Genomic DNA, 24,965 nt, shown 5'->3' on the forward strand with positions numbered 1-24,965 from the left:
GTTTCATTTCTCTTTATGACTTAAATTGCTTGTTAACTTACTCAGATTTTGTAACTCGAAATGAATCAATGTCTCAACCGAGTTCCGTGAGTTCTTGACAATCTCAACACCAGTTTGATTGTCGTGTATGTGAAAGACATGATATCCAGCGATGGCGCCATTTTGATTCTTTGGTGGATGCCAGGACATGGTTATGCTATTGGCCGATACATCCAGTACGGTGAGATTCTGAGGTTTGCTTGGCACTGCAAAAAGACAAACAGAAAGGATTTCATAAAAGTCACAAAGTTAAATTTACTCAAATGCTTAGCCTATGTTTATTGCAATACTTTCAAGGGCTTACAGAATTACTCATACCCCTCATACCCATTCATTCATTCCGCCCAGTGCCACACGAAAAGTTAAAAGTAAACTTTGGATTATCAAAGGCAAAGTCAGCAGCAGAAGCAGCTGTCTAATGTGGAAAATTCTGAAAATTTTTGACATAAGAATTTTTTACTTAGCGGCGGAAGTTCATAATGAATGCCAAGCAGGATGAATATCAAGAGATGGGGTATAAGTATGATGATTCCCTCTCATCACCCCACCCGCAACGCAAAATGACAATGCATAAATAATTTATAAATAAAAATAAAAAACAGAAAGTAAAGAACATACAAAAAAGTAAAATAAATTGAAATGAATATTTTGCAAGAAGACAAAACAATTTATATTCAAATGGCACAAAAGACATGTGTGTATATTGGTGTCTTTGTATATGTGTGCGTGTGTGTGTGTGTGTGGGTACAGCTAAAAAAATTATATATTCAATTACGACAAGAGGAGAGGGCCGAGAGCAAAAAAAGAAAAGAAAAGTGGAGCAAGTAAAGCGCAACGTAATCGAAGCACATAAAGAAACGGAAATGCGATTGCGAGCAATTTATTATGGCTGCAGTAGGGCACCCACACAAACACACATACACAAACACACACACACAAACTAAGCAACACATATATATATGTATGTACATATACAGAAAGAAAAGATGGTCGCTTATAATCCAACAAACGAAACCAAGCGAGATGCAAAAAGCTCTTTAGAAATAATTTCATTTGCAAGCCAAAGGACAACACTCGACCATGTGTGACAGCCCAAGGGGGCAGTGCGGTGGTTGGGTAAAGGAGTTCTCGTATGGCGATGGGGGGATTGGTGGTTGTGTCGGTGGTAGTGGTGGTGGATTGGCAAGTGGCAAAAAGCACTAAATGGTAATTTATTTTACTAATACAACAAAAGCAATGGGCACACAAATACAAAGAACAGAGGCCAGTGGCAAAAACGTTTTGCAATCAAAAGAACAAATGAGTGACCCGAGGGCGGGCTCAGGCACTTGACCTGACTCTTTGGCTAGAGTAAGAAGCGAGGACGAAGCGGAGCAAAAGGAGTTCTGTGTGCTGTGCTGTGCTATGCAAATGCGATAAAGCTTAACAAAACACCAAGACCCTTTCCTTTTATTTTTCAATCCTCATCTTCATTCTCATCCTCATTCCCATCCTCATGCTCATCCTTTGGCGTGGCTTCTACTCTTCTTTTGCTTTCTGTTCCTTCCGAATACACACAAATACATACACACATGGTAGTTGTCTGGACAAAATAAACAGTCGCTGTCAATGTGCAGAAATTTATACAATTCAATAAATGGCATTTCTCTTCTCTTCGCTTTTCTTTTGCTTTCGCTTGCTTCTTCTGCAATTGCAAACGGAAATGGAAATGGGAAATGACAGAGCCGAGCAGAGCAGCTGCAGCAAGAGTAAAAAGGGAAAGGAAAAAGCCAATTTATAGACTCGAACTATGAAAACGAACGACCCAACGAGTCTTGGCAAATTGTAGGAACATCCATACACACACACACACACACACACACACCGACACACACCTCTATTCAAGCCACCTCAACCTCAACTGAAGCGAGGCTGACTGTCGAGAACGAGTGGGGAACATTAAAATCAATTAAGCAACAAAGTGCTGCATACACCCAGGCGCCAACGATAAATGTTGTCGCGCAATGTGCAACGAAGGGAAAGGTTGGAAGACAGTCCGGAAGACCTACTCTCTACCACCCCTCCATCACCGCCAACAGCAAAAGTTAATCGTTTTCCAAGTTGCCAAAGACAGCGAGCCATACATTTCATTCACTCTCCCGTCCATTTCTAGGTGCACACATACATACATTTCTATGTTCCAATGTCTTTCTGTCTATCTCTGTGACTGCCTTCTATTTATATCTCTACCAGGTGTCGCAGTTAAGTGCTTGTGATTGGTTTTTGTTGTATGGTTTACATTCATTTGCTTACTAGAGGAGAGGCTAAAAAACTGATTCACAACAAGAGCGGCAAATGATTGGGTTCTAAACCAACTAAATTGCATTGAAATCGATTGGGTTTGCATAAAAGGGCCAAACCATGGAATTCAAATAATTCCTAATGATTGATTTATTGTGAAATATGAATCAAAGGTGATTACCTAAACTGTCTTATACGAAAACTTATAAATTTGTGGCAAGTAATGAATACTATTTTAGCCTATTCCATACTTGAAGTATTTCTCAGTCCTAGATCCGCCTGTGCTTCAATAATCATAGTGGGTGGAATTTATTTCTAAGTGAATGAGGTATTTATATCAATTAGATCCATCAATCAGTAGTAATGAAAAGAGAATTATTTATTTATGCCAATCAGCAGGTCAATGACTTGTAGGAAATGACAAATTAAGTAGACTGACTTAAGCTTAATGTAGGCAGTTCTATTTATTACTTAATTTCAGTTTTAAGTCTATAAATAAAATTCGATTAAAAATATTGAAACTTTCCAAGAATTTCAAAAGCCATAGTTACTTTTGAATTTCAGCTCTTAATGGATGAGCCTCGTCATTCGAGTTGGCGTCTGCTAATCTTAAAGTTGTCGCAGCATTTGACAAGACTGTAAATTAAAAGAAAACAATAGTATTTGTCCAGATCACAGAGAACTACCACACACACACACACTACTTCAGACTACATATACTACACATACTCAGTCAACGTCAAGCGGAAGTAACCAAGTGTGAAAAAGCAAAAGAAAAACCCGTGAAAGGAAAAACTCAAAGCGCGCGTGATTATTTTCACAAAGCAAAGGCAGGAAGTGCAGGAAGCTAAAAAAAAACGGGAAGGAAAGAAGGGCAAGAAGAATAAGAAGAAGAAGACAGCAGAGGCGAAAGGCAGCCAAGTCAAAGAAGAAAAAGAGTAGCGCCCGAAAACCAATATGGACGACGTGCTTAAGTTGTTAAAAACTCCAAACAAAGGCAGTCAAGATGAGGCGGGCTGGGGAGTGGTGCCTCAAACGAGGAAGGTGTACAATGCTTCTTATAGCTGTGTGTGTGTGTGTGTGTGTATAGAGCAAATAGCATTAAGTTGTCTGAGCCTCAACAAAAACAACAACAATAACTTAAAGCGAAGACGAGCAAAACGAAAAAAAAACCGAAATGAAAAACTAAGCTTAAATAAAAATGGGAAAAAAACGTAAAACAAAATGTTGTTGCTGTTGCTGCTTCCTTATTTGAAAGGGCGTCCCCCCTCCCCCATCTCTTTTTTTTTTTTTAGTATTGTTGTTAGGCATATGCCTTATTTAGTTGTTCTTCTTGATGCTTTATTTGCTGTTGCTGTTCTTGTGATTGTTGTTGCTTAACTTTACGAGCTGCTTTTTCGGATTTTGCCAGACGTAAAAACTAAACAAAAGGCGACGTGCAGAGTGTAAATACTAGTAAAGTGCGAGACACACAAACACAAAAACACACCCACCCACACACACACACACACAGTAGCATAGAAGACATACAAACAAACAAACAATTAGAGTGTGCACACACACACATCACCTGGCTGGATGGTTGGTTGGTTGGTAGGTTCGTTTGGTTGGATGCCTTTCAATGGCGTCAAAGGCACAAAAAGTTATGTGAAATAAAGCCAAAAAAAAAAAAACAAAAAATAGAAGGAACATGAAAATGCTTAAAAATATTGCTCTGCTCTCCCTTTGATGGCCAAGAGCAAACATTAAATGACAAGGGCCAAGCCAAAGAGAATGGTAGAGAGAGAAAGGTGCAGAAGGCCCGCACACACATTTTAGACGGCAACACTTAACGGAAGTTAGGCGGCAGCCATTTTGAAGGCTTCTTTGACAGCTCAATGGGATTGAAAATTGAATCCGAAATGTATTCAGAATTAGGTCTTAAGGTTCAAGTTTAAAGTTTAGTTGAAAAGAATCACAACTGAAACATTTTGTAGTTTGGTTTGACAGTTTTTCCATGCCAAGTTGTTAATTAAATTCATTATCAAAGTTAAAATGTTTTAAATTAAACCTTTGAAATACTTTTGAAATAATTTCCACAAGTGTGAAATCCTCTACATTCTCTGACCCTTCACTTATTTGCTTTAAAAGGTAAATTGTGTCATTTTATTTAGCAAATCATTTCCTACCTTTTTTTTTTGTATAAGGCCTAAAGGCATATTTGGCAAGGACTAAAGAGGGGAAGTTGAAACGCTTTTGTTTTGTTTTTGATTAATTTTATGTATTTCACTTGTAATGGCAAAAATCTGCTGTCTAATGTTTGTCAGATAATATGCCATGGCCTTGGGCCATTTGCTGTTTTGTTTCTTTCAAAAAGGAATGCCAAACGCACACAAAATACAAACGGGAGAATTAGTTTTTGACACCACTCATATATAAAGACAAACACACACACACACACACAAACGCCGCTTTGTATATAAATTTTGTATACATACAATTTAAAATGTCACTTCAAAATTTAAGCAAACCCTAATTCAAGTTTATCTGCTTGACTAATTTGATGAGATGAACCATTTGGTTCAATTATGAATAAAGTAAAAATCATTGAATTGAGAAATAATGGAATTAAGAATCAAAAAGAAAATACACATCTTTTGAAACTTTAAATTCTCTGTGGTTTTAAAGTACTTATTCTGTATGTGTATGGTTGAGATTTTTGTTAATTAAGTGTAACCAAGAATGGTGCAATTTTGAGGCTGGTCCTTTTGGTCTAACAATGCATAAGGATAAAGCCATTGACGCCGGCTTCTGTAAAAAGGTTTTGGTTATCGTCAGGAAGTTGCACATGGCAGCACCATGAGGATGCCATGGCCATCCGGCATCGTTTGGTTTTTCGATGCTTGAGACACGGAAACTGTTTTAGGACTCACCCTCACCCGCACATATCATGACCCCCATTCTCAGTGCCTTCTCATCCTAACATAAAAACGGCATCAATGTCACGTTCAAAAAGTGTCGAGTTGTTGCACTAACAAGGTGTTTATGATTTAAAGCGTGTGCCCCACCTCCGATCATGTGTTTTTTTCTCTTTTCGTTTTGCATGGTAACCAAAGGAGTTAAGGCAGACAAAAGGGCCTCAATGATAAGTGACTTGAAGTACACACAACGGGTAAAAAGGCAACACACACACACACACACAAAAACGAGTATTTTTTAGGGTCTATGAAATGAATCTCTGGTAGGCGTGTTTTGACTTTCTTTTGAGGGCTGTTTGAAACACGACTTTTCCGGAAACCTCCATGTGACATGGCGCACAAAAAAAGAAACAGATGAGAAATTGTCAAGCCAAAATGCAGTTAGGCGTAAACTGTTTGCCTTGGCAACATGCTCCCAAAATGGGAGGTCGGACAAAAAAGGTTAAAGGTGGTATGGAGTGGAGTGTTTTGATATATATCTGCACGAAACGAGACGATTGTAAATTAGCCACGAACAATGCAACTGATAAGTAAGGAACAATTTAAATTTTCATAGGAATATTGGTGGGAAGGTTGTCAAGTGAAAAGCAGATGACAGGCATTGAAAAGCGCAACTTCAACTCCATCTCTTTGTCTATGAATGTGCATAGATGTGTGTATTTAAGTATATGTGTGTGTGTGTGTGTGTGTTTGTAATGTTGTCATTGGGCTCTTTTGGGGCTGGCTTGACTAGCTTATCATTGTCAGGCGCAGAAGTAGGAGTCTTGAGCACGTATACGAAACGCCTGTTGGTTATGCAATGCTTTTTGCAATGAAAGGCTTAACACTCTATGTGTGTGTGTGTGTGTTTGTACGAGTGGGTGTATGTGTGAAGCATGTTGCAAATTAAAATCAAGACAGCAGCTAGCTAACTAAATGATTGATGGCTGTTTTTGCCATAGTCAACCAAGCAACCAACCAAGAAAAGTTCAATGATTTATGCTTTTTAGTTGTGAAAATTTGCTGTCTGCTAAATGATTGTTTTCTTATGCTTTTGCCTGCCTGCCAGCCACGCCCACTTCCTTCCACTACTTTGCACTTTTAATGTATTTTTTGACAAGTCATGTTCATAACTCCTGGGTCCCAGTGAAATCTCTTACTAACTCTCACCACTCTTTTGCGAAAAGTTTCCTATTTTTGAGCTGTTGTTGTTGTTGTTGGTTTTTTTTTCAAAAAAGTTTAAAATCAAAGTTTTCCTAGATGGTTTTTAGTTGTTTTCTGTATTTTTGGTATTTGTTTTTGTATATTTCTTAGCAGAAGAAGAAGAACCAAAGCCAAATCATTTGTCAAAAAACGCAGCAAACTTTTGCCTGTTTGCTGTTGACAAGCCAAAAGTTACGCCAATTTGTATTAGAAACTTTTACTTCTTGCCATGGACATGCAGGACTTTTTTTTTGCACTAAGTTGCCCCCCGAGGATTAGGCAAAAGTCGTCTGATTATCCTCACGAGAAAGTAATACATAGCCAAGTTTTTTCTGTTTAGCTGAGAAATCTTCTCAATGCTCTGCAGGCAGACGGAACTGCAGTTAATTGTAGCTGATTTTAGTTTTGTGCCCTGTCAAAGTTTTTTGTCAACCGTTGTTTGTCATGCTACACATGTTGACTGACAGATACAATTGCCGCCACTGCGTTTAATTGTAAATTGGGCCCTCCTTCACCTCCGCCTTCGACTCCTGCTCCTGCTCCTCCTCTGTTGCTGTTTGACTGCCACTTCCACATCCATTATCAGTTGCAAGAGAACTAATTTCAATTTCATGCCACTCGTCGGCATTCTCAAGTGTTTGCCACTCTAAAAGTGCCCTTGTATGTATCCGAAAAGGAGGGTTGAGTTGGGCGCTGACTCAATCACTTGATGAACTGCACTTTTCATGTGAAAGTGTTACGAAAATTGTGACAGAATTGCTGAAGGCTTCCCTTGCTTCTTAATATAAATTAACACCAAACAACAAAGTGGAGGAAAATTAACTCTACATCAGCTGACTTGCTTGTTGTTTCACAGTTGTTATGGGGGGAACAAAAAAAAAACTATTAATTAACTTAATGACTTGGTAGAATTCAGTAGTGGAGATTTCCATGAAAAATTGATTTTTTACAAAAAGGAGTGAGTATATCGTTCTTTGATGATGACTTGAAGATGATTAAACACATTTATCATATTTGTCCAATACTTTAACTGTTTAGCATTTTAATGAAGTATATCTTATCACATCGATTGAATGTTAATTGAGGCGCATAAGTTCATTCCATTGGATTAATTATGCAAATTAACCAATTCAAATTATGCCCCCTTTAAGTCTCATGCAAATATTAAGAAATGTCGCAGTTTAAAATGAAAGAAACAATTTTATATTTTATAATTTATTTGACTGGAAAACTAATTACAGTCTGTCTGATCGACTGTTGAAAACAATAAAACCAACACACAGATAGAGAGAGAGAGAATTCAATTTCAGAAAATGGCGTCGTCAAATAAATAATAGCAAAACTTGTTTCATATAATTTTTGTAAATTTAAAGTCTTTTAAGATGTGCCAAACAATTGAGATACCCTATAATCCAATTCATTTTATTCTACTCTTTGATTTCACCTTGATTACTGATTACTTTCAGTCCTTGGCCCATATTTCTATTTAGATTAATTTATGGCAACACCTTCGAGAAATATGCAATTTAATTCACAGTTTGCGTGTGTGCCCCGAATTGGTTAGGTCAAGTTATGGCCCTGCAATTTGCCAGCTGTCTACAGTATCTAGCCTGCTCTTGTTACACGCCCCAAACCAAAAAAAAGAAAAAAAACATGCAAATTGCACTTGCAACCCACGTGATCTACACTCTCGCGCTCTCTAAGCTCTTGTCAGCAGCACAAATTTAATGATTTCGCCATAAAAATAGTTGGCAGAGCTTAACAATAAATACCAAATAATTGTGGGCCATAAAAGTTAAGTTGTTAATTGTTTTACTTGCTGATCCATCGCGTGTTCGGCGCCCTTTTCAAGCGACGCCTTGCCCGCGACTCCTCGTCTCCTCGTCTCCTCAACTTTTAACGAGCTGCCTGACTGCCTGAATGCCTGTCAATGTTCAGGAATATTTCATGAAACAAAACCAAAAACAAAAAATTAAAAAAGAAAAAACAAGAAACAAAACCTACAAATTTGCCTAGCAAAAACAATGTTAAATAATTCATTCAGCAAGCTGAAAGTTTTGCGTGAGAACTTTGCCATATTACACGATAGTTTGCCTAGGCATTGGATTGGCTGAATGGACTGACTGACGGACTGGTTGGTTGGTTGGTTGGCTCGTTCGTTGGTTCCTTGTTGACGTCTCCGACGTGGCTGCGTGTTAAGCCGGAAATGAAAACTCTGTTAATTGCCTTGAAGTATGCAAGCAATTGTCCTTGTTGTTCTCGATTTGTGGGCTTTGTTTGTTGCCTCTTTATAACTATATAGATAGTAACTGAGCAACTCTGCCTATATACATATATTCCCACACTCACATCACACCAGGACACGGGAGAATTGCCAACAAAGGGCGGGCGGTTGGGTGGGTCTCTCTCCCCCGCCCTCGCACAATTTGTGGTCAAAGTTTCTGCCTGATATTGTGTTTGGCAAAAGTTTTGTGGTGTCAATAAACTTGAATGGCAACTTCTTGTGCTTGGGGTAAGCTATGTACTAAAATTGGAAAGCCCATTGAACCCCATTTGTAATTTTAAATTAGTTTGTTCTACTCCCTGTCCCATAACATATTAATCTTTTGAGACTTTTATTTTCTATTAATTATTAAAGTAATAAATTTAAAGAGTTTCAACAATTAAACACAAATCGAATACAAACAAACATAAATAATGTAAAGTTTAGAATAATTAAACGAATTTCATTTTAATGAAAAGGCATTTTTTCTTGATTTTCTTAAGCTATATTTTAAAAGACTTTAAAGAGATTGATTTAGTTTTAATTTCGAGAAAAAGAATTTGACAAAATATCTTCATGAATCATTATATGCCATATTTACCAAAATTTATAAAAAAAATTGATTTTCAAGATTTGACTGGCAATAAAGAGATCGAAACTCAATTCCAGGATTTGAAAACATGTTTTTTTTTTGGAAATTACAAGAAATTTTGTTATAGTTTTACGTTAATTTAGTTGGTTATTTTCCTCGGCATATTTCCAAGCAACGTCAACTAGAATTACTTTGACTTTATTGTCTTTACAAACTTTTAAACCTTGAAAAACTGAAAAAGCAAAAGTCATCTTCAACATACATATGCACATATGTTCATACGTATGTACATATGACAGAATTGTTAATTGATTTTCTTAATATTTCATTGATTCAATATACCCTTCCGAATTGGCAATGAAATCCATCTCTGAGTCAGTCGCTCATATACTCACATTAACGTCACTTGGATTACTATGCATTAATCACAAATGAGTGCAAATGGAATGGAAATTAAGGTCAATTGATCAAATTGATGACTCAATCGATGAATCGTACAAATATATGTAGGTAGAATTTTCTATTTACCATAATTATCATCGACGGCAGCATATGGGGGCGTGGCATCGCTGAAACTATTACCAGACGATCCAGATGCAAGTGTATCACCAGCAACGGCATTGGCAAAGGCCAATGTGGTGGCAGGCACATTTGGTGGTTGATCCTGTTGCTCAATGGAAGTGGGTGCAGTGGTTTGTGGATGTGATGATGGGTCTTGGGTCTCTTGTTTGGTTGTTGCACTTGGACTTTGGGTGGCGGCTAAGTTAAATTCAGTCTCAAGAGTTTCCCAGCCAGAGCCATTATCGGCTGCGGCCTCAGCATTGACTAGATCAGCTAAATCAGGAATCACGGTGATGGCCATGAATGGTGGAGGTGGCTCAGAGCTGCTGCTGCTGCTGCTGCTGCCAGTGGGGGGCAGAACTGAGGACAACTGCGGCGACCCACTGCTGAAGGGAGCCGGCAAGAGCAGCGAAGATGAGGTTGTGGGCAAAGCTGTGGCACAATGTTGGCCAATGCTTATAAAGAGCAGCAGCTTGAGCAACGCTCGCCCCAAGTTGTGGGCATGCTGTGGGCGTGGCATGGCTGGAATTCGTTGTGTTGGAGTTTGTAATTGGAATTAACTGATTCTCACTCGTCGTTTGGATTCACTTGCTTTGTGCGTTTGTTTTTTGTTAAATTTATTTTATTAATTCCTTTGTTTTCTATTTATTTATTTTTTGTTGTTCTCTTTTTGTGCGTTTTGTTTTAATTTTTTTTGTCCCACAAAGTAGGACGTGAGTTTTTGTTTTGTTGGTGTTTAATTTATTTCGTTGTCTACAACATTTTGTGCTTTTTAGTTTATATGTTGGTCGACTTTTTAAATTAATTGCTTAAATGATTTCCATTTTGGCACTGAATACAAAAAAAATTACAAAAAATAAAATTTAAAACGAATTGAAAAAGGAAAACCAATTAAGAGTTTTCCTAATAATGACTCATTTGTGCTTTGATTATTGTTGTTTTTGTGTTGATCTTGTTATTGTGGCTTATGTTGTTGTTGCGGTTAAATTCCATCATTTATTTGCCTGCTGTCTGTTGTTATTGTTTTACGCTTTCATTTTTATGATAATTTATTGCATTTCTGCCAATACTTTTTGCCCCCATTGTTATTTCCCTTGACTTTGTGTTCTCTCTGGCGCTTTTGTTTTATGGCATTTTCTTCACACTTTTTTTTTGTTTCCTCAAATTTTGTTCGTTCTTCTCAACTTAGTCTCGCTTACACACACACACACATATATTTTCAACAAAAACGAGAATGAGAGAAAGAGAGTTCAAACGAGTTCACAATCGAGCATAGGGGCGGCATTGCAATGAGCATAAAAATACACTTTTCAGCATCAGAATCATAGCAGAAGCTAGTACATATAGTAATATATATAAGCATATATATTTATATATATACATAAGCTTATAAATAAATTACTCAATGTGCCCATATATGTAGAATATGAAGAGGTTTGCGAACAAATTGGCAAAGTACTCGATGACATGTGTGCAACAGCTGGCCTGGACCGCTGAGTGTTACACTCAGAGAAAACTCTCAAAAATATAAAGACTAGAGAAGGGAGCACACAAATTTTGTATGCATTTCTTGTTGAACTTTTCTTCAAGTGTAAAAGTTGTTAAGCAATATTACAGTGACAAATCCAAAGAGAAACAGGAAGTCAAGAGGAATCTATACGAGTTCTTAACATATAACTTATGGTCTTAATAACAAATACCAAAATTATTGTATATCTAAACGTTAAGTCCAACTAACTAAAAGAATTATAAGAAAAAAATGTTTTCTTTTAACAAATAGTAATAACATTTGGAAATAACATAAAAACCACTTTAGATAAATTTAATTTCTGTTGGGAATACAGGGCGTATGCTTAATGTTAATGAATGTTAAATCTAAAGATAGACACAAAACCCCCATAAATAAAAGAGGCCAACTACGCCCATGTAAGAGCACGAGTCTATATGGTTTGAAGCTCTACTGATCTTTTATACACAAAAACGAAAAAAAAAAGCCAATAAACTCAAGAGAAAGAACTGGGCGTAGAAAGGAGGGGAAGGGGGATTAGGTGGAGGACCGGTAAAGTGCAAATTACAATGACGCTCGTGCTGATTCATTCTGAATCGGACCCCTCGACAGACACACACATGAAAATATGTGAATATATGTATATATTTACATCGTCGTCATGCAACTGCACTGACAATAAGTGTTTGTGTCTGTGTGTGTGTGTAAAACAACCGCAGCTAATTAGCAGCTCATCAAATGGCCGCGTGCAAAAGCAAAACAACAAACTCGGCTCAAAAAAGGGAAGAATAATCTTAGCCGAATGAGAAAGGCTTGCCAATCAGATGCGCAGGCGTTGGATGATCATAAAATAAAGATGAGATAAATATTTTTTTATTACCTACTATTATTATTGTTAATATTATTATTGGAATCTGGAATTGGAGACAGAGCGGAAAAGGCCGCTATAAAAAGCAACAAAAAAAAGCAACACATTGGAAAACGAGTTGACGGCCTGAAAATTGGTCAATCAAGCGACAATTGTTATCCATTTGCGGCATGACAGGGAACTACATACATTTGAAAACGCTTAACCAGACTTTCGAAATGGACACTTTGATTAGCTTCAACTCATCGTTTGACCTGACTCTGACATGCGTTGGCTTAAGCAGTGAGCCATAATTGAAAAGCAAAATCAATTGGCAAAAGGCAAATTGACTGCCATAAGCAGACAAAAAGCAATGGGGGACCTATAAATAGACACATGTACAATATATGTACAATGTACATGTCACATTTATATACATATATTTGAGTACATGGCATGTATAGCTAAGAGTAATATAGGTGGTTATAGATAATCCAGGCAGACTTATGACAACATGGGGGCCCACCCAGTTGTTGGCCTGTTCCTAACCATTGCATTGGATAAGAAGCTTCATTATATGTATGAATAATGATAACAAACGATTTTCCTATGTGACTGGTTGCCATTGATAAATATAGCGAATGAATGTATTTTGAGAGTGGGCCGCATGACATTTCCCCCTAATTTTTTTTGACTTAAGCAATATTAATTTAAGCGGATTTGTTATTCAATCTTCAATTTGTTAGAGGCTGAGGTTGTTTCTATAAAGTAAAGTTTATTTAATGACTTTTTGTTGGTTTAAAGAACTCTTTTATCAGTTATTACTATATTGATTAAGAAATAATGAAGAAATGATTAAAAAACTGAACATTTATAATGAATTCAGAGTTTTTGTCCGTTTAACACTATTATAATATGTTTATTGAAGTTTAATTATGAAAATATCAACAAATAAAATTCAAAAACCTTAAATCACCTTTCGTTAACAACTTCAAAATCAGTGGAATCAATAAAATATCTCTAACGAATGCTCTACTGGTATTGAATTTCCTTGTTAAAAGGCCAGATTTATGCGGAAATAAAAAATTTCGGCCCAATCAACAACGTGAGAACTTCTGAAGCACTCGGAGCACACTTTCTCAAACTAAACAAAGTGCTGCCATTAATAGACATCTAGTTTAATAACCCACATCTTGTCTATAGATGTAAACACAAACCGTGTGTAAATATATCAAATTGTCTGCTATGTTTGTATATGATAAGCAAGTGCATCCGCGGTAAGAGAGCTGTTAGCCAGCATGGGATTTTTTTTCTGTTTGTTTACCCAAAAAAACAAAATTTCAACAGCGTTTAATGAATGGCCCACATTGTGTGTAAGCGTGTGTGTGTGTGTGTGTTTGCTGCTTTGTTGATCTAAGCAAACACTCTTACCAATAGCCCGTTAATTTGTGGCCAAAAATAATCAAAAAAAAAAAGAAAAAGGGCCAAGTGAAAATTATGGCCGAGTCATGACTAAGGTCAGTGCACTATTTGGTTCTACATGCGCATGCACCGGCGAAATGGGCGAAAATGAATGCCGCTAAAAGGGGGGGAGTGTGGGGATTTGCGAAAAATCAATAGAATCTTGCGGCAAAAGTGCACGTGGTACATCAGGAAGAACACATTTAGTGCGTACGCCCAGGGTGGGGGAAGTGGGTGGTTAGCGCCTCCTCAATTCGCTGCAGAAAAGAGACCCAGCCCCAAAAACAGAATTGGATGTAGCAACCAAATTGAGGCAAATCTACGCCGGAATTGTGTCATTTAACTGTCAGCAAATTATGCAGAGCTAGTTCTTCTTCTCTGTCCCTCTCTGTCTATCCCCTAGACCATTCGGTTTGCTAAATATGCTAAATTATTGACATAATTTACGTTAACGTTTTGTTTTGTTTTTTGTTTTTGTGGGGTCATCGTTGTAAATGTTTTGTATCTTTTTAGTTTGAAGCTTGGCTTGGTCACAGAATGTCAACAAAACTCCACTAAAAGAGCGAGAGACAGACGGAGAGAGAGAAAGAGAGATGGACAGGGAGGAAGATTTATTCGCTCTCTGGTTTCGAGCTCTCTCTCTCACTCATAACTCCCTCTCTGTGACTCGTTTTGAGCGAATTTACTTGGCCTGGCCTGGTCTGGCCTGGCCTTTGGTTCTCTGTGTGTTTTATTTTTTTTTTTTGTTGTCTTCTTCTTTTTTCTTTTTATTGATTTCTTGAAAGGTACACAAAATGCGAATAACAACAACAACAACAACTTTATACGGCGAACAAAGATGGCAAGAATAATAATAACAACAACAACAGCGACAACAAAATAACAATAAGAGCCCTATTGAGCCATTTGGTTTTGTTTGAATTTGTTTTTTTGGTCTTAAAAACTATTAATATTATTATTTTTTTTTGGGTTTCTTCTTCTTTTTTGTCCGACACAAATTCTCAGCACAATCTTTTGTCTACGATTTGTTTGTATCTATATAGAAATGATGACTATTTCCATGATTTATCTGCAAAATGTTTATCACCACACAAGAAATATTTCATTATACATATGTATATCTGAGAATGTCTATGGCATGCCAGATTGTCTTTAGTTTCCGATGTTATTTCCACTATAAACCGAAATGTACGATATGGAAAAAAAGGCGGCTGCTGCGCAAAGAACACTTTGCTTCATATATGAATTTTTTTTTCTCCATCGTCCATAGATTGGGGCGCACGCACATTTCTTTGTGTCACAGATTTTGCACGTTTTTAGCACTTTTTCCTTGCAAATGGAGTTACTGACACTTTTTTGGACATTTCATGGTTCAGTTTTAATGAAATACACTTGCTTAAGTTTTATGGAAATATTTTTTATTAATTATTTGCCTCTTTTTTTTGCATTGCCACAATCAGAAAAACTACTGCGACGAGACGACGACAACGACGGCGACGGCGACTATGCTGCTGCTGATGTTGAGAATGAGACAGAGACAACGGGAGAGAGATAGACATAGAGAGCGAGAGAGCAAAAGAGAGAGAGACCGAACCACGGACGGGGGAGACAGACAAACAAACTGTCAGATACATTTACCGAGCCGCTTACAGAGCCGCTTGCTTAACCTCCAATTCGCCGCCAAATTTGCGGCAGCTGCTCTGGTCCTCTTTTTCTCTCTGAGAGAGAAAGAGAGAGAGAGAGAGAGAGAGAGTGTGTGTGTGCATAACAACAACAGGGTGTGCGTGTGTATCGTTGGGTGTTTGTTGTTTGTTAAACTCGCCCGAAAATTTCAAGAGCGAGTACTTGAGGGAAATTTCCCACACACATCATATGGCGCGCATTTGAATTGTGGGAAATTTCAGGCATTGACGTAGGTCCATTTAATTGGCAGGTTATCAGTGGCAAAACGATAAGGATAACGTTTATCTCACAGTCAATATCGAATGTAATTAGTTTGTATTGTCTAACAGTGGCGAATTGTATCAATTTGGAGTGGGTAAATCCCAACAATAGCTTTCACATAATTAATTTTATGACTTCCAACTTATTGGGAATACTCTCTATGAGTTGAACATAGACGAATCGATGTTTACGAGGACTTGACTAATTAAATTTGTGCCAAATAATATAGAAAATATTCAATTTTGAACATATTCGGACTTTATATTCGAAAAATACTGAAGTCTCTTTCTATAGATTTGACCAATTAAACCAACTGGTACAGGCAAAACGCCTGAAGCGATGTCACACATCCTTTAATAAAAACAAAAAGAAAATATTGAGCAAAGTTTTAGATCTATTATTCCGATGTTATTAGAAATCATTTCAAAGTGTCTTTATCGAAAAAACACTAGATATTAATTAAATAAACACTGATTTGAGCTTTTGAACAATTTTTAAGGGCAAGTTTTGGTTTGATTCTGTGGTTGAAATTAAATTAAACGCGAAAAAAAATATATTTTGTTTTAGAGTATTTACAATTTTTTCAATAAGGCAGCAATCAATAAGGATTTATCCATCCAACTTCATTTTATATCTATTATTTATGTGTATCGTTAATGATTGAGTCTTTTACATATTTTGATGCCTTTTGTAGAACATATAAAACCTGTTTTACTGCTCCATCCCCTTTTAAAGTTTATTGATTTTGGAGTTAAAAGTATTCTTGGCAAACATTTTGTGGAGATATTTAGATATTGCCCTACTAAATATTACGGAAGAGCTTCGTTATCGGTTTTATCGAAGCCATTGGCATGCTTTATGAATATTATGGCACAAAACTCTTTGCTATCGTTTCGGCTATGGCATATTTTTGGCCATTTTGTATAACAGCTCCGCCTTAGAAAGATACATCATTAGGCATTATGTCGAAATTACCTGCCTCTGCATAAAACCACTTGAAAACTCATTATAAGAGTGGCGGAAAACTCAACCACACACGCATACACACACACACATAGAGTGGCATTGAGGCTACACTAACTGGCAGTTACTCTGCCCACAAAAGTAGGCGTTGCAAAGTCGACCCAGAGGCGTTAAAGCACTTAGATTTATGGCGCTCCACTCACACACACCACACACACACACACACGTGGGAAGGAACACGCCCACGCACATAGAAGCAATACAGCCTTTGGCAGGCAACGACTTTGACTCGTTTTATGCATTTAATAAAAACTTTCACTTCAGCGCTCGCACTTTTTTTTTTTTACTTTTTTGATCCTTCTTGTTTTTATCAAGCTGCAGCATGAAAAGTTTTTCGCTTGCATTTGAAGTTAGGTACTTAAAAAGCAATTTCCATGCTTTCCCACCACGACTAAAACCAAAAAATATATATACATATAGAAGTAAAAGCTGAAAAAAAGAAAAACATAATAAAAAGGGCTGCGGTCGAAAAATTGGTGGCCCCAAAATGTTAATGAAATGATTTGAGTTATGCTTACGCTTGAAAATTTTTGCCTCTCTCTCTTTTCATATTAAAAAGTTGGTAAAAAAACAAAAAATAAGAGGAAGATTTACATACAAGTGGCGGTAAGGTGTCACGAGGAGAGAATCAGAGGCAATGGCAAAAGTCTGAGTCGGTAACCACACCGGCTGTGCCCTATTTGTGTATGCGGGATGGTGAAATGTATGAAAAAATCATAAAACCCATCAAAATAATGTTAATTCATTAAGTGGCAGTAACTTGGCCAAGCGCCCAAGTGTGGGCTATAAAAATTTTTACGCAGAACCAGAAACAGAACCCCGAACTGTGAATGCGCCTTGGGTTAGGCCATGATGCCAACGTGCAGGAAATGAATGATTTTTATTTAGATTTTATGGGATTTTGTTGTCGGTTGCCTCCTGGCTCCTGACTCTGAGTCTCTTTTTCTTGGCAATGAGTGTGAAGCTGGTCCAGGCAGGACTCTTGCTTTTGGTAATTAGAGCAGGTTTATGCCTTGCTGTCTGCCAGGTGTATATCATGCCAGTAGCAGCAAAAGCAACAACAACAACAACAACAACAACAACAACAACGGCAGCTTGCGGCTTACAATAAACTGAAAAATTATGTGAATGAGTTTTCTTAACTTATTTTCTTCTTTGTTGGCTGTAAAACGAAACTGGAGGCAGCAGGCAGAACAGGTTTGTTTTTTTTCGGGGGCCCTCAAGATTTATATCTGGCACATGGCAGGCAAGGCAAGGCAAGGCCGACAACGAGCAAAACAAACAGAAGAAATGAAACAAAACCAAGTCAAGCCCAAACAAAACCAAACGAAATGAAACAAACAAGCCAAGTTAAATGAACAACTTTTGTGCATTATTTATCTGCAAAACGAAAACATGGCAAATAGCTACAAAGAAAAAAAAGAAAAGATTTACCAATTTTCAATGTCCTGGCTAGCTGATACCCTTGTAGCTGAAATGGCCTTGAAAATAAGAGCTCAGAAAGTAAAACTAAGAGCTTATAAGAAGTTTTCTATAGATAAAAACGAATAAAAAATGAATCTTAACAGCCAAGTTGATTTCCATTTGAGTTTGTGTCGCTGATCCAGCTTCCATCATCAATTTGATATGGTCTTAATAGATTTGCACTTAACTAAAGGGTATCGACTGAGCATTGGGAAACCGATAACCACAGCTGTGTTGGTGAGGCAAGACCAGACGATATCCTTTACCCACAAAAACCTCTGCCAAGTGCAGACATGGCCTGTGGCACTTGGGATGCCTCCACTGACTGACTGATTATCGGGGGCATAAGGCGGGGGATGAATGTATTTTTGTAGTGCCAGCAAAGTATCTGAGCCCACTTACTTAATATTTTATGACTTATCTCTTTTCTATTAAGATATTTTAATGTACAAGCCAAAAAATTTGGATCAGACCGAAGAACCACAAGCCCACAAAGGAGCTAAGCTCAGAGAGATGAGAGGCGCTATAAAATCTAATAAACATAAGTCAACGTCATGTATGTGGGTGGGTGTGAGCCCGAGTGTGTGTGTGTGTGTGTGTGTGTGTGTGTGTGTGTGTGTGTGTGTGTCTGTGTATTAGCTTGTGGTTTCTGATATTTTATGAGCAAAAACCATAATTTCTTGGCCCCCTTCGGTTGTACCTTCTTCGTCGTTCTCTGTTTTTCTTGGTATTGATACGTTGTTGGCAAAGAAAGTTTACAATGGTCGGGCTTGAAAATATACTGAAACGATTTTGTAGGCGCCCTTAGGCTGCGATTTTTAATATGCATTAAAATTAATAAGAACACGTGTCGTTATCGTTGTTGTTGTTGTTGCTGTTGTTGTGGCTGCTGCTGCTGCTGTTGTATCCACGTCATCGTCTTCGATGTTTTGTCGTCTTCATAATTCCGTTTTATCGCGCACAAATTTTTATAGCATCGCCACAGGCGTCGATTTTAAAAGAATTTCTGCTCCCTTCGCATCTTCTTTTCATTTCGTTTCGTTCGTTCGCTAAGAAGTTACGTGCCACAGGAGTTGCCGTCGATTTTGGCGCCATTTTTGTTGGTTGTTAATTTTATGCTTATGAGATAAGAAATTGTGACAAAAATGCTGGAAAATTTATGTGCAAAATGCTTGAAGGTAAGCAGCATATGAATAAGAAATTCTGCTATCCCCTCAGTAAAAGATGTATGGCAAATGGATGTGCTACTTTTTATTATACTGATAATCTTGGCAATAAGTATGCATATGCTGCATAAGTTGCTTTCAATTGAGTGTCTACGAGGGTGTGGTGGAACATTTGTTCCCCATTGTAATCTAGATTTGAGAAATCAAATCTAATCAATCAACTAGGATGCAGTCAATACACAGGCATTTGCCTGACAAGTGATTGTTGTGTTGCTGCAAGTGATTAGTTAACTCGTATTTCTTGCACTTTGGTTGGTCATTGGAAGTAGTTTGCAGCAAAGCAGACCTCAACCATATTGAAGTGAGTTCATGTGGTTATTGTGGGAGTCAAGTTGATTGATCTGTTTGTGTATGGCCTCCATTTTGTGTCACCGTTGAAATTGTGTACGGTTTCCTGCTTAATGCTCTGATGAAATTTGTTTTACCCACGACCAAAAACAAAATTAGTTGCATTTACATCAGAGCAGACAAAATGGGGGGAGGGTAAGGGAAAGGGACAATGCTGCATCAGTTTGGGAGTCAGCGGAAATCCTCTGGGTGGTGCACAACAAAAAAAAACTACTCGCCTCCTTATTGCTTGATAGCACGACCTGCCACAGTTGAACAAATATTGCTCATACGACCCGTGATCTCGCTTATATTCCAACGATGGCAACGCTAAAGCTGAATGTGGTCGTGTGAAAGGTAACCAAGTGTTACAGGTGGGCGTAATACAATTACCACACCTCCCTACTCTCAGTCGCCCCCCTCTCTGTCTCTCTCTCTCTCTCTCTCTCTCTTTCCTTTATATCTATACAGGGATACACGCGTGAGCTTGCCGCTGTTTAACTAACGAACAATAAAATGAAATTGAATTTTGCGCTTTTAACGCCAAACACACAAAGGCAATAACTGTGAGATGGAAAATGTTTTGGTGTGTGGCAACGGTGGCAGCTATAGACTGGTGGCAAGTGGCATTGTGTGTGTGTGTGTCTGTATTATAGTTTATATAGGTGCACCCTTTGTGCTTTTTACTTGTCCCAGGTATCCGATGGGGTACGGCTCACACGGCAGTGAGCCAATTATATGCTGCACTTTCGACATTAAATTCGATTCAATTTATTTGCTGTGCCCTTTTTTTTGCGGATGCTGCAGCTTTTGCATCGTTTCTATTGGTTGTTGTTGTTGCTGCTACTGTTTTCCTGGTTGCCTTTTGAGCGGGTTATTGTTTTTGTGCACGGAATTTAATTTCATTCTCTCAAATGCTATTGACAATTGTCCAGTCCAGAAGAAGACAACAAAGCGGCGGAAATTATACGTTCAGTGCAAAATTATTAAATTTTTGTATGCTTTTTGCTCTTTGATGGCCATTAAAGTGAACCTTTGTGCACATTGCTTTATTACATTATAAAAGGTGAGCACAATAATGGCATGACCCGAGTAACGCTAGCGATATTTGTTTAAGTTTCGTCAAAAAACTAAGTCTCAGTTAAACTATAGCGAATATATAAGTAACAAAATACATTTTTTTATAATTTTTCTAAAATAAATAAATGTAATTTATAAAGGAAAGTTAGGTAATATTGAGGTAATAATTTGAAGACAAAATCGCTCAATTACGAAGCAGAAATAAGCCTTAAAATTGATACTATGCATGATAAAATGTATAAACCAGGACCAAAGAAGAAGAGTTGTCCTTTGATCAGTGACATCGCTAGAGTGCTCGTGAACGGGTCGGCATATTCATGCTACGAAGCATTTGAAAAGAGTCTTGTAGTACATACAAGACTAAAGACATTTAGTCTTTTATGTATATTTGAAATAGTTATTATAATTTCTAAGTAATTTCGGGAAAGAATTTTGTATATGTATTTATGTATAATTACAGTTAATATGCCAATTTTTCTGTGACCTTAAGCATAAACGGTTTGTTATCTGAAATCTTATTCATACTCTATACTCTACCCACTTGATTTGTAAATGGGATCAACTTATTCACCGAGATATATCAATTCCGTAAGCTGACCTCCATATAAACACATGGTGCAACTGTAAAATTTATGTTTTCTATTATGCAAGTTGAGGACTGCAATCTTTTGCATCAACTCACACATACATACACACACTCATTCATGACATTCCCATGGCCATTGTTGTTGGTTTTGTTGACTTTAATGGCAGACGACATTGTGAACATAATGCTGACATAATAATATTTCTGTTGCCTGCAATGATCTGCATGCCAACGTGGCATGAACGGGTGGTTCATCTCTCAAACCCAAACTGGATTGTAACCCTGTCTCTGTCTCTCTCTCTCTCTATCTTTCTCTGAAATGAAAATGACTCGCAGCTGACGAACTGAACTGAGCTGAACTGAAGGAGACGGTGACTTTGCAGAATGCCGACTGGGTTGCCATTTGTCTGGGCCATTACTCACAGTGGCAATCTGGAAGAGATGTGGGCGTTGACACACCCGCTGACATTCACTTCCATTCTTGTGCTTCAATAAATTTCATAGAAAAATGCATTTTTATTGAAAAATATTTGAGACACAAAATGAGCAAAACGACACGGCAAAATAATGCAAAGAAGAGTAATTGAAACGGATAAAACCTAAAGAATGAGAAAAATATAGAGAGAGAGAGATAGAGAGACAAGCGTAAAGAAGTCAGAGTTTGAGTTAAGACTAAATCGAGTTACCCACATTCGAGTTTTTGGCAATTTTAATTAAAATTACAAATTTGTGTTCACAGTGTACTGTACTGTACACTGTATCTCTTTCTCTCTCTCTCTCGCTTTCTCATTTCGGTGTGGGAACTCAATATCCTGAAGCGTTATTTTAAATTTCAACTTTTCACACCTCAAAGGTGAGCGTTGTTGTATATGAATATTAAAATATTTTGGAAAAAACCATACAGAGTGAAACATACCAAAAGAGAGAGAGCGAGAGAAAGCGCAAGGAGGAGAGTGAGATGCGAAAAGAGAGAGAGAAATTAATTTCAGCATAGTGACGGGATGGAATGTAATTAAAATGCATGCGCTTCTGGATGGGAGAAGATTCTTGATTAAAGTACAAAAGTTAATTACATTGATTGTAGAAATGTAGTTTCTAGACCCTTCCTAAAAGCAATTTTTCAATATCATATTAAAATCGGGCTACACATATGGCTTCGATATAATTAAAAAAGTGAAATATGCGTGCAATTTGTATTAGAAAAGCCAAACACACACACACACGGAGATATAGAAATCGAAGGCTAAGTTCGAAATTCTCTTCTCCCAATAAGCAACAACAACAACAATTGAAGTGATTCACTTGTGTGTGTGTGTTTGGATGATATGCTTGTGATTTCAGCACGAAAGCGAGATGCACGATGATGTTGATGATGATGACAACAACGAGAACGAGTACAACTACATACTGCAAGGATGAAGCTCACATAAAAGAATGGGAATATGGTGGGCTAGGGAGGGGTGAAAGGGGAGGTGCGCAAGCAGGAGACGGGCGTCATAAACAACAGACAAGTTGCACATGCATTGGAGCATAGCATAGACATAGAGAGACAGAGAGATGCCATGCCCCAAACTCTGGCATGGACTGAAGCGAAAAAGTCAGCAGAAGCAGCAAATGGCAGACCGAGTTTGTGCATATTTTAAACTCCCACAGGAAAAATTTCACAAGACAGCTACGGAAGTATGACGAACGAGCGTGACAAGGAAGGGGCGCAATGGCAGGGAAGGTGTTGTTGTTCATGGGCGTTGTCAGTCGGAGTTGAGGGGATTGAGGTTGGGGGTTTTGGGGGGGGCGTGGAACCAAACAATGTTGAAGCTTTGATGAACCTTAAAGGACAACAACAAAAACAAGCAACAAAAACAGAAAATATGACAAAATATTGAAGGGAGAAAGGGTTAAAGATGAGTGCTAAGGCAAATGTAGGGGCAGGGCAGAGAGAGAGAGAGAGAGGGAGATGTAGAGGCATCGGCAGAGACATGAACTGAATGGAAAAGTGTCTCTATCTATGCTCTGAGCAACATGGCCAAAGGGGCGTATGAGTGTTAAAAAATGTGCACTATGGATGAATTGAAATTGTAAAGGGGCTTCATGTGTGTGTGTTTTGCTCTCTCTCTGGCTCTGACTGTGCCTCTGTGTATGTGTGTGATTGTGGGTGAGTAGACTCGTCACTTTCAGCAAATGGAGATGAATGCGTTGTCGGTGCCGCTGGGAACCGAGAACACAATATACATTGGCATATTTTATGGATGCTTTTACCACAAAAGACACAAATACATATACCAATTTACCAACACTCACACACACACACAGAGACATACACATGTGTTACATGAATGCACTGCTTTTGTTTCGTGACAATCGTCAACTTTATAGTTCTGTGTTGTTTCGCCATTTCCTCTAAAAAACAATTGTTCATGGATTATTTTTGAAGTCCTTGGAGATAAAAGTGAAATGACTTGCATTTTAAAGTGTATTAAAAATTGGGGTGACATTTAATATTAATTGCTAGGCTATGAAATTTAACAATTTCCTAATATCCTAATTCAAATGAATGCTGCTCAAGTGCATTATAAAAATGTATAAAAAATCATAAATATGTATTGTATGTGTCACATAAATAATTCAATATGCATATTTATTACATTTCACTTGACTGGACTGGACTGAACTGAACTGGCCCGGAGCAGTCAGTGGGCTTGTGGGTTTGGCAGAAATTGCATCAATATGCAAATGGCTTATACGCCCAAAAAAGTATGCTATAGTATTTTTTTTTGTCATTTTTTTCGGTTCAACTTGTTAAATTGTTGAACACTTTTTGACATTAGGATTTATGCAAAGGCATGACACTTTTGGGTCGTAAAGACACAGACACACATGGATACGCACACATATACAAGCGAGAAAAAAAGTTGTTATCGCTTTAATTGATTAATTAAATCTTTTGGGGTAGAAACACAAACTCATCTGCTTGCACATTTGCAGGCAAAAGTTGTGAATGTAAAAAAGTTTTCATACCAAATAATAAATATATATATTTTTTGGTAGAATTTTTTGTTTTAATATTTGTATTTACATCTGTGTGAGTGTGTGTGTGTGTGTTTGTGTGTGTGTCTGGCAGTGAGTTTGACGTACGAGTTGAATTCTCGTGTTGCTCACTTGTCATGTTGTCAATTGGCAAAACGACTAAGCGTCCTTACAAAAACACACACAAACAGACTCAGAGAGAGAGCAAAGGAAAGATATATAAAACCGACAGACAGCAAGTAAGAGAGAGAGAGAGAGAGAGAGAGAGAGAGGGAGAGCGACCGAGAGTGAGCAAAAGATATTCAAGGAAAAGTCAGTCGTCAGTTTGATATGCCATTACTTATATGGGCACTTGAAAAGTTTCGAGTGAAATGTGCTAGCAGCAAGAGAGATAACGTTGAAAATCCTGCGAGTTGGCACTTTACATTCTTTTATCTCATCTTTAGTCTGACTTTCAGTGTGAGGTACTATACCTTTTGGTAATAAGTGTGTAACTCTTCCTTTCTCTCTTTCTATCTGTGTGTGTGTAAATATATGTTGTGGCAGTTAAATATAATCAGATTAATAACGGTAAATACTTGATACACCAACACTTTCGGCAT

The 24,965-nt window shown here is 37.7% G+C and overlaps 1 protein-coding gene across 5 annotated transcripts in view; it reads right to left on the reverse strand.

Annotated features, from left to right (window-relative positions):
• LOC6647068 (tyrosine-protein phosphatase 99A) overlaps positions 1 to 24,965 on the reverse strand; it is a 105,642-nt gene that overhangs the window by 15,279 nt on the left and 65,398 nt on the right. For 3 of the 5 annotated variants that reach the window (XM_047013534.1, XM_023178462.2, XM_047013533.1), the window contains exon 8: positions 42 to 245. In XM_047013534.1, coding sequence (XP_046869490.1) covers positions 42 to 245 — 204 coding nt within the window. Of the gene's footprint in view, positions 1 to 41; positions 246 to 9,841; positions 10,503 to 24,965 lie in introns of those variants that run through there. The other 2 variants (XM_023178463.2, XM_002070402.4) reach the window with 1 other exon arrangement.

The sequence above is a fragment of the Drosophila willistoni genome, chromosome 3R (assembly GCF_018902025.1).
Source record: "Drosophila willistoni isolate 14030-0811.24 chromosome 3R, UCI_dwil_1.1, whole genome shotgun sequence".
Lineage (NCBI taxonomy): Eukaryota > Metazoa > Arthropoda > Insecta > Diptera > Drosophilidae > Drosophila > Drosophila willistoni.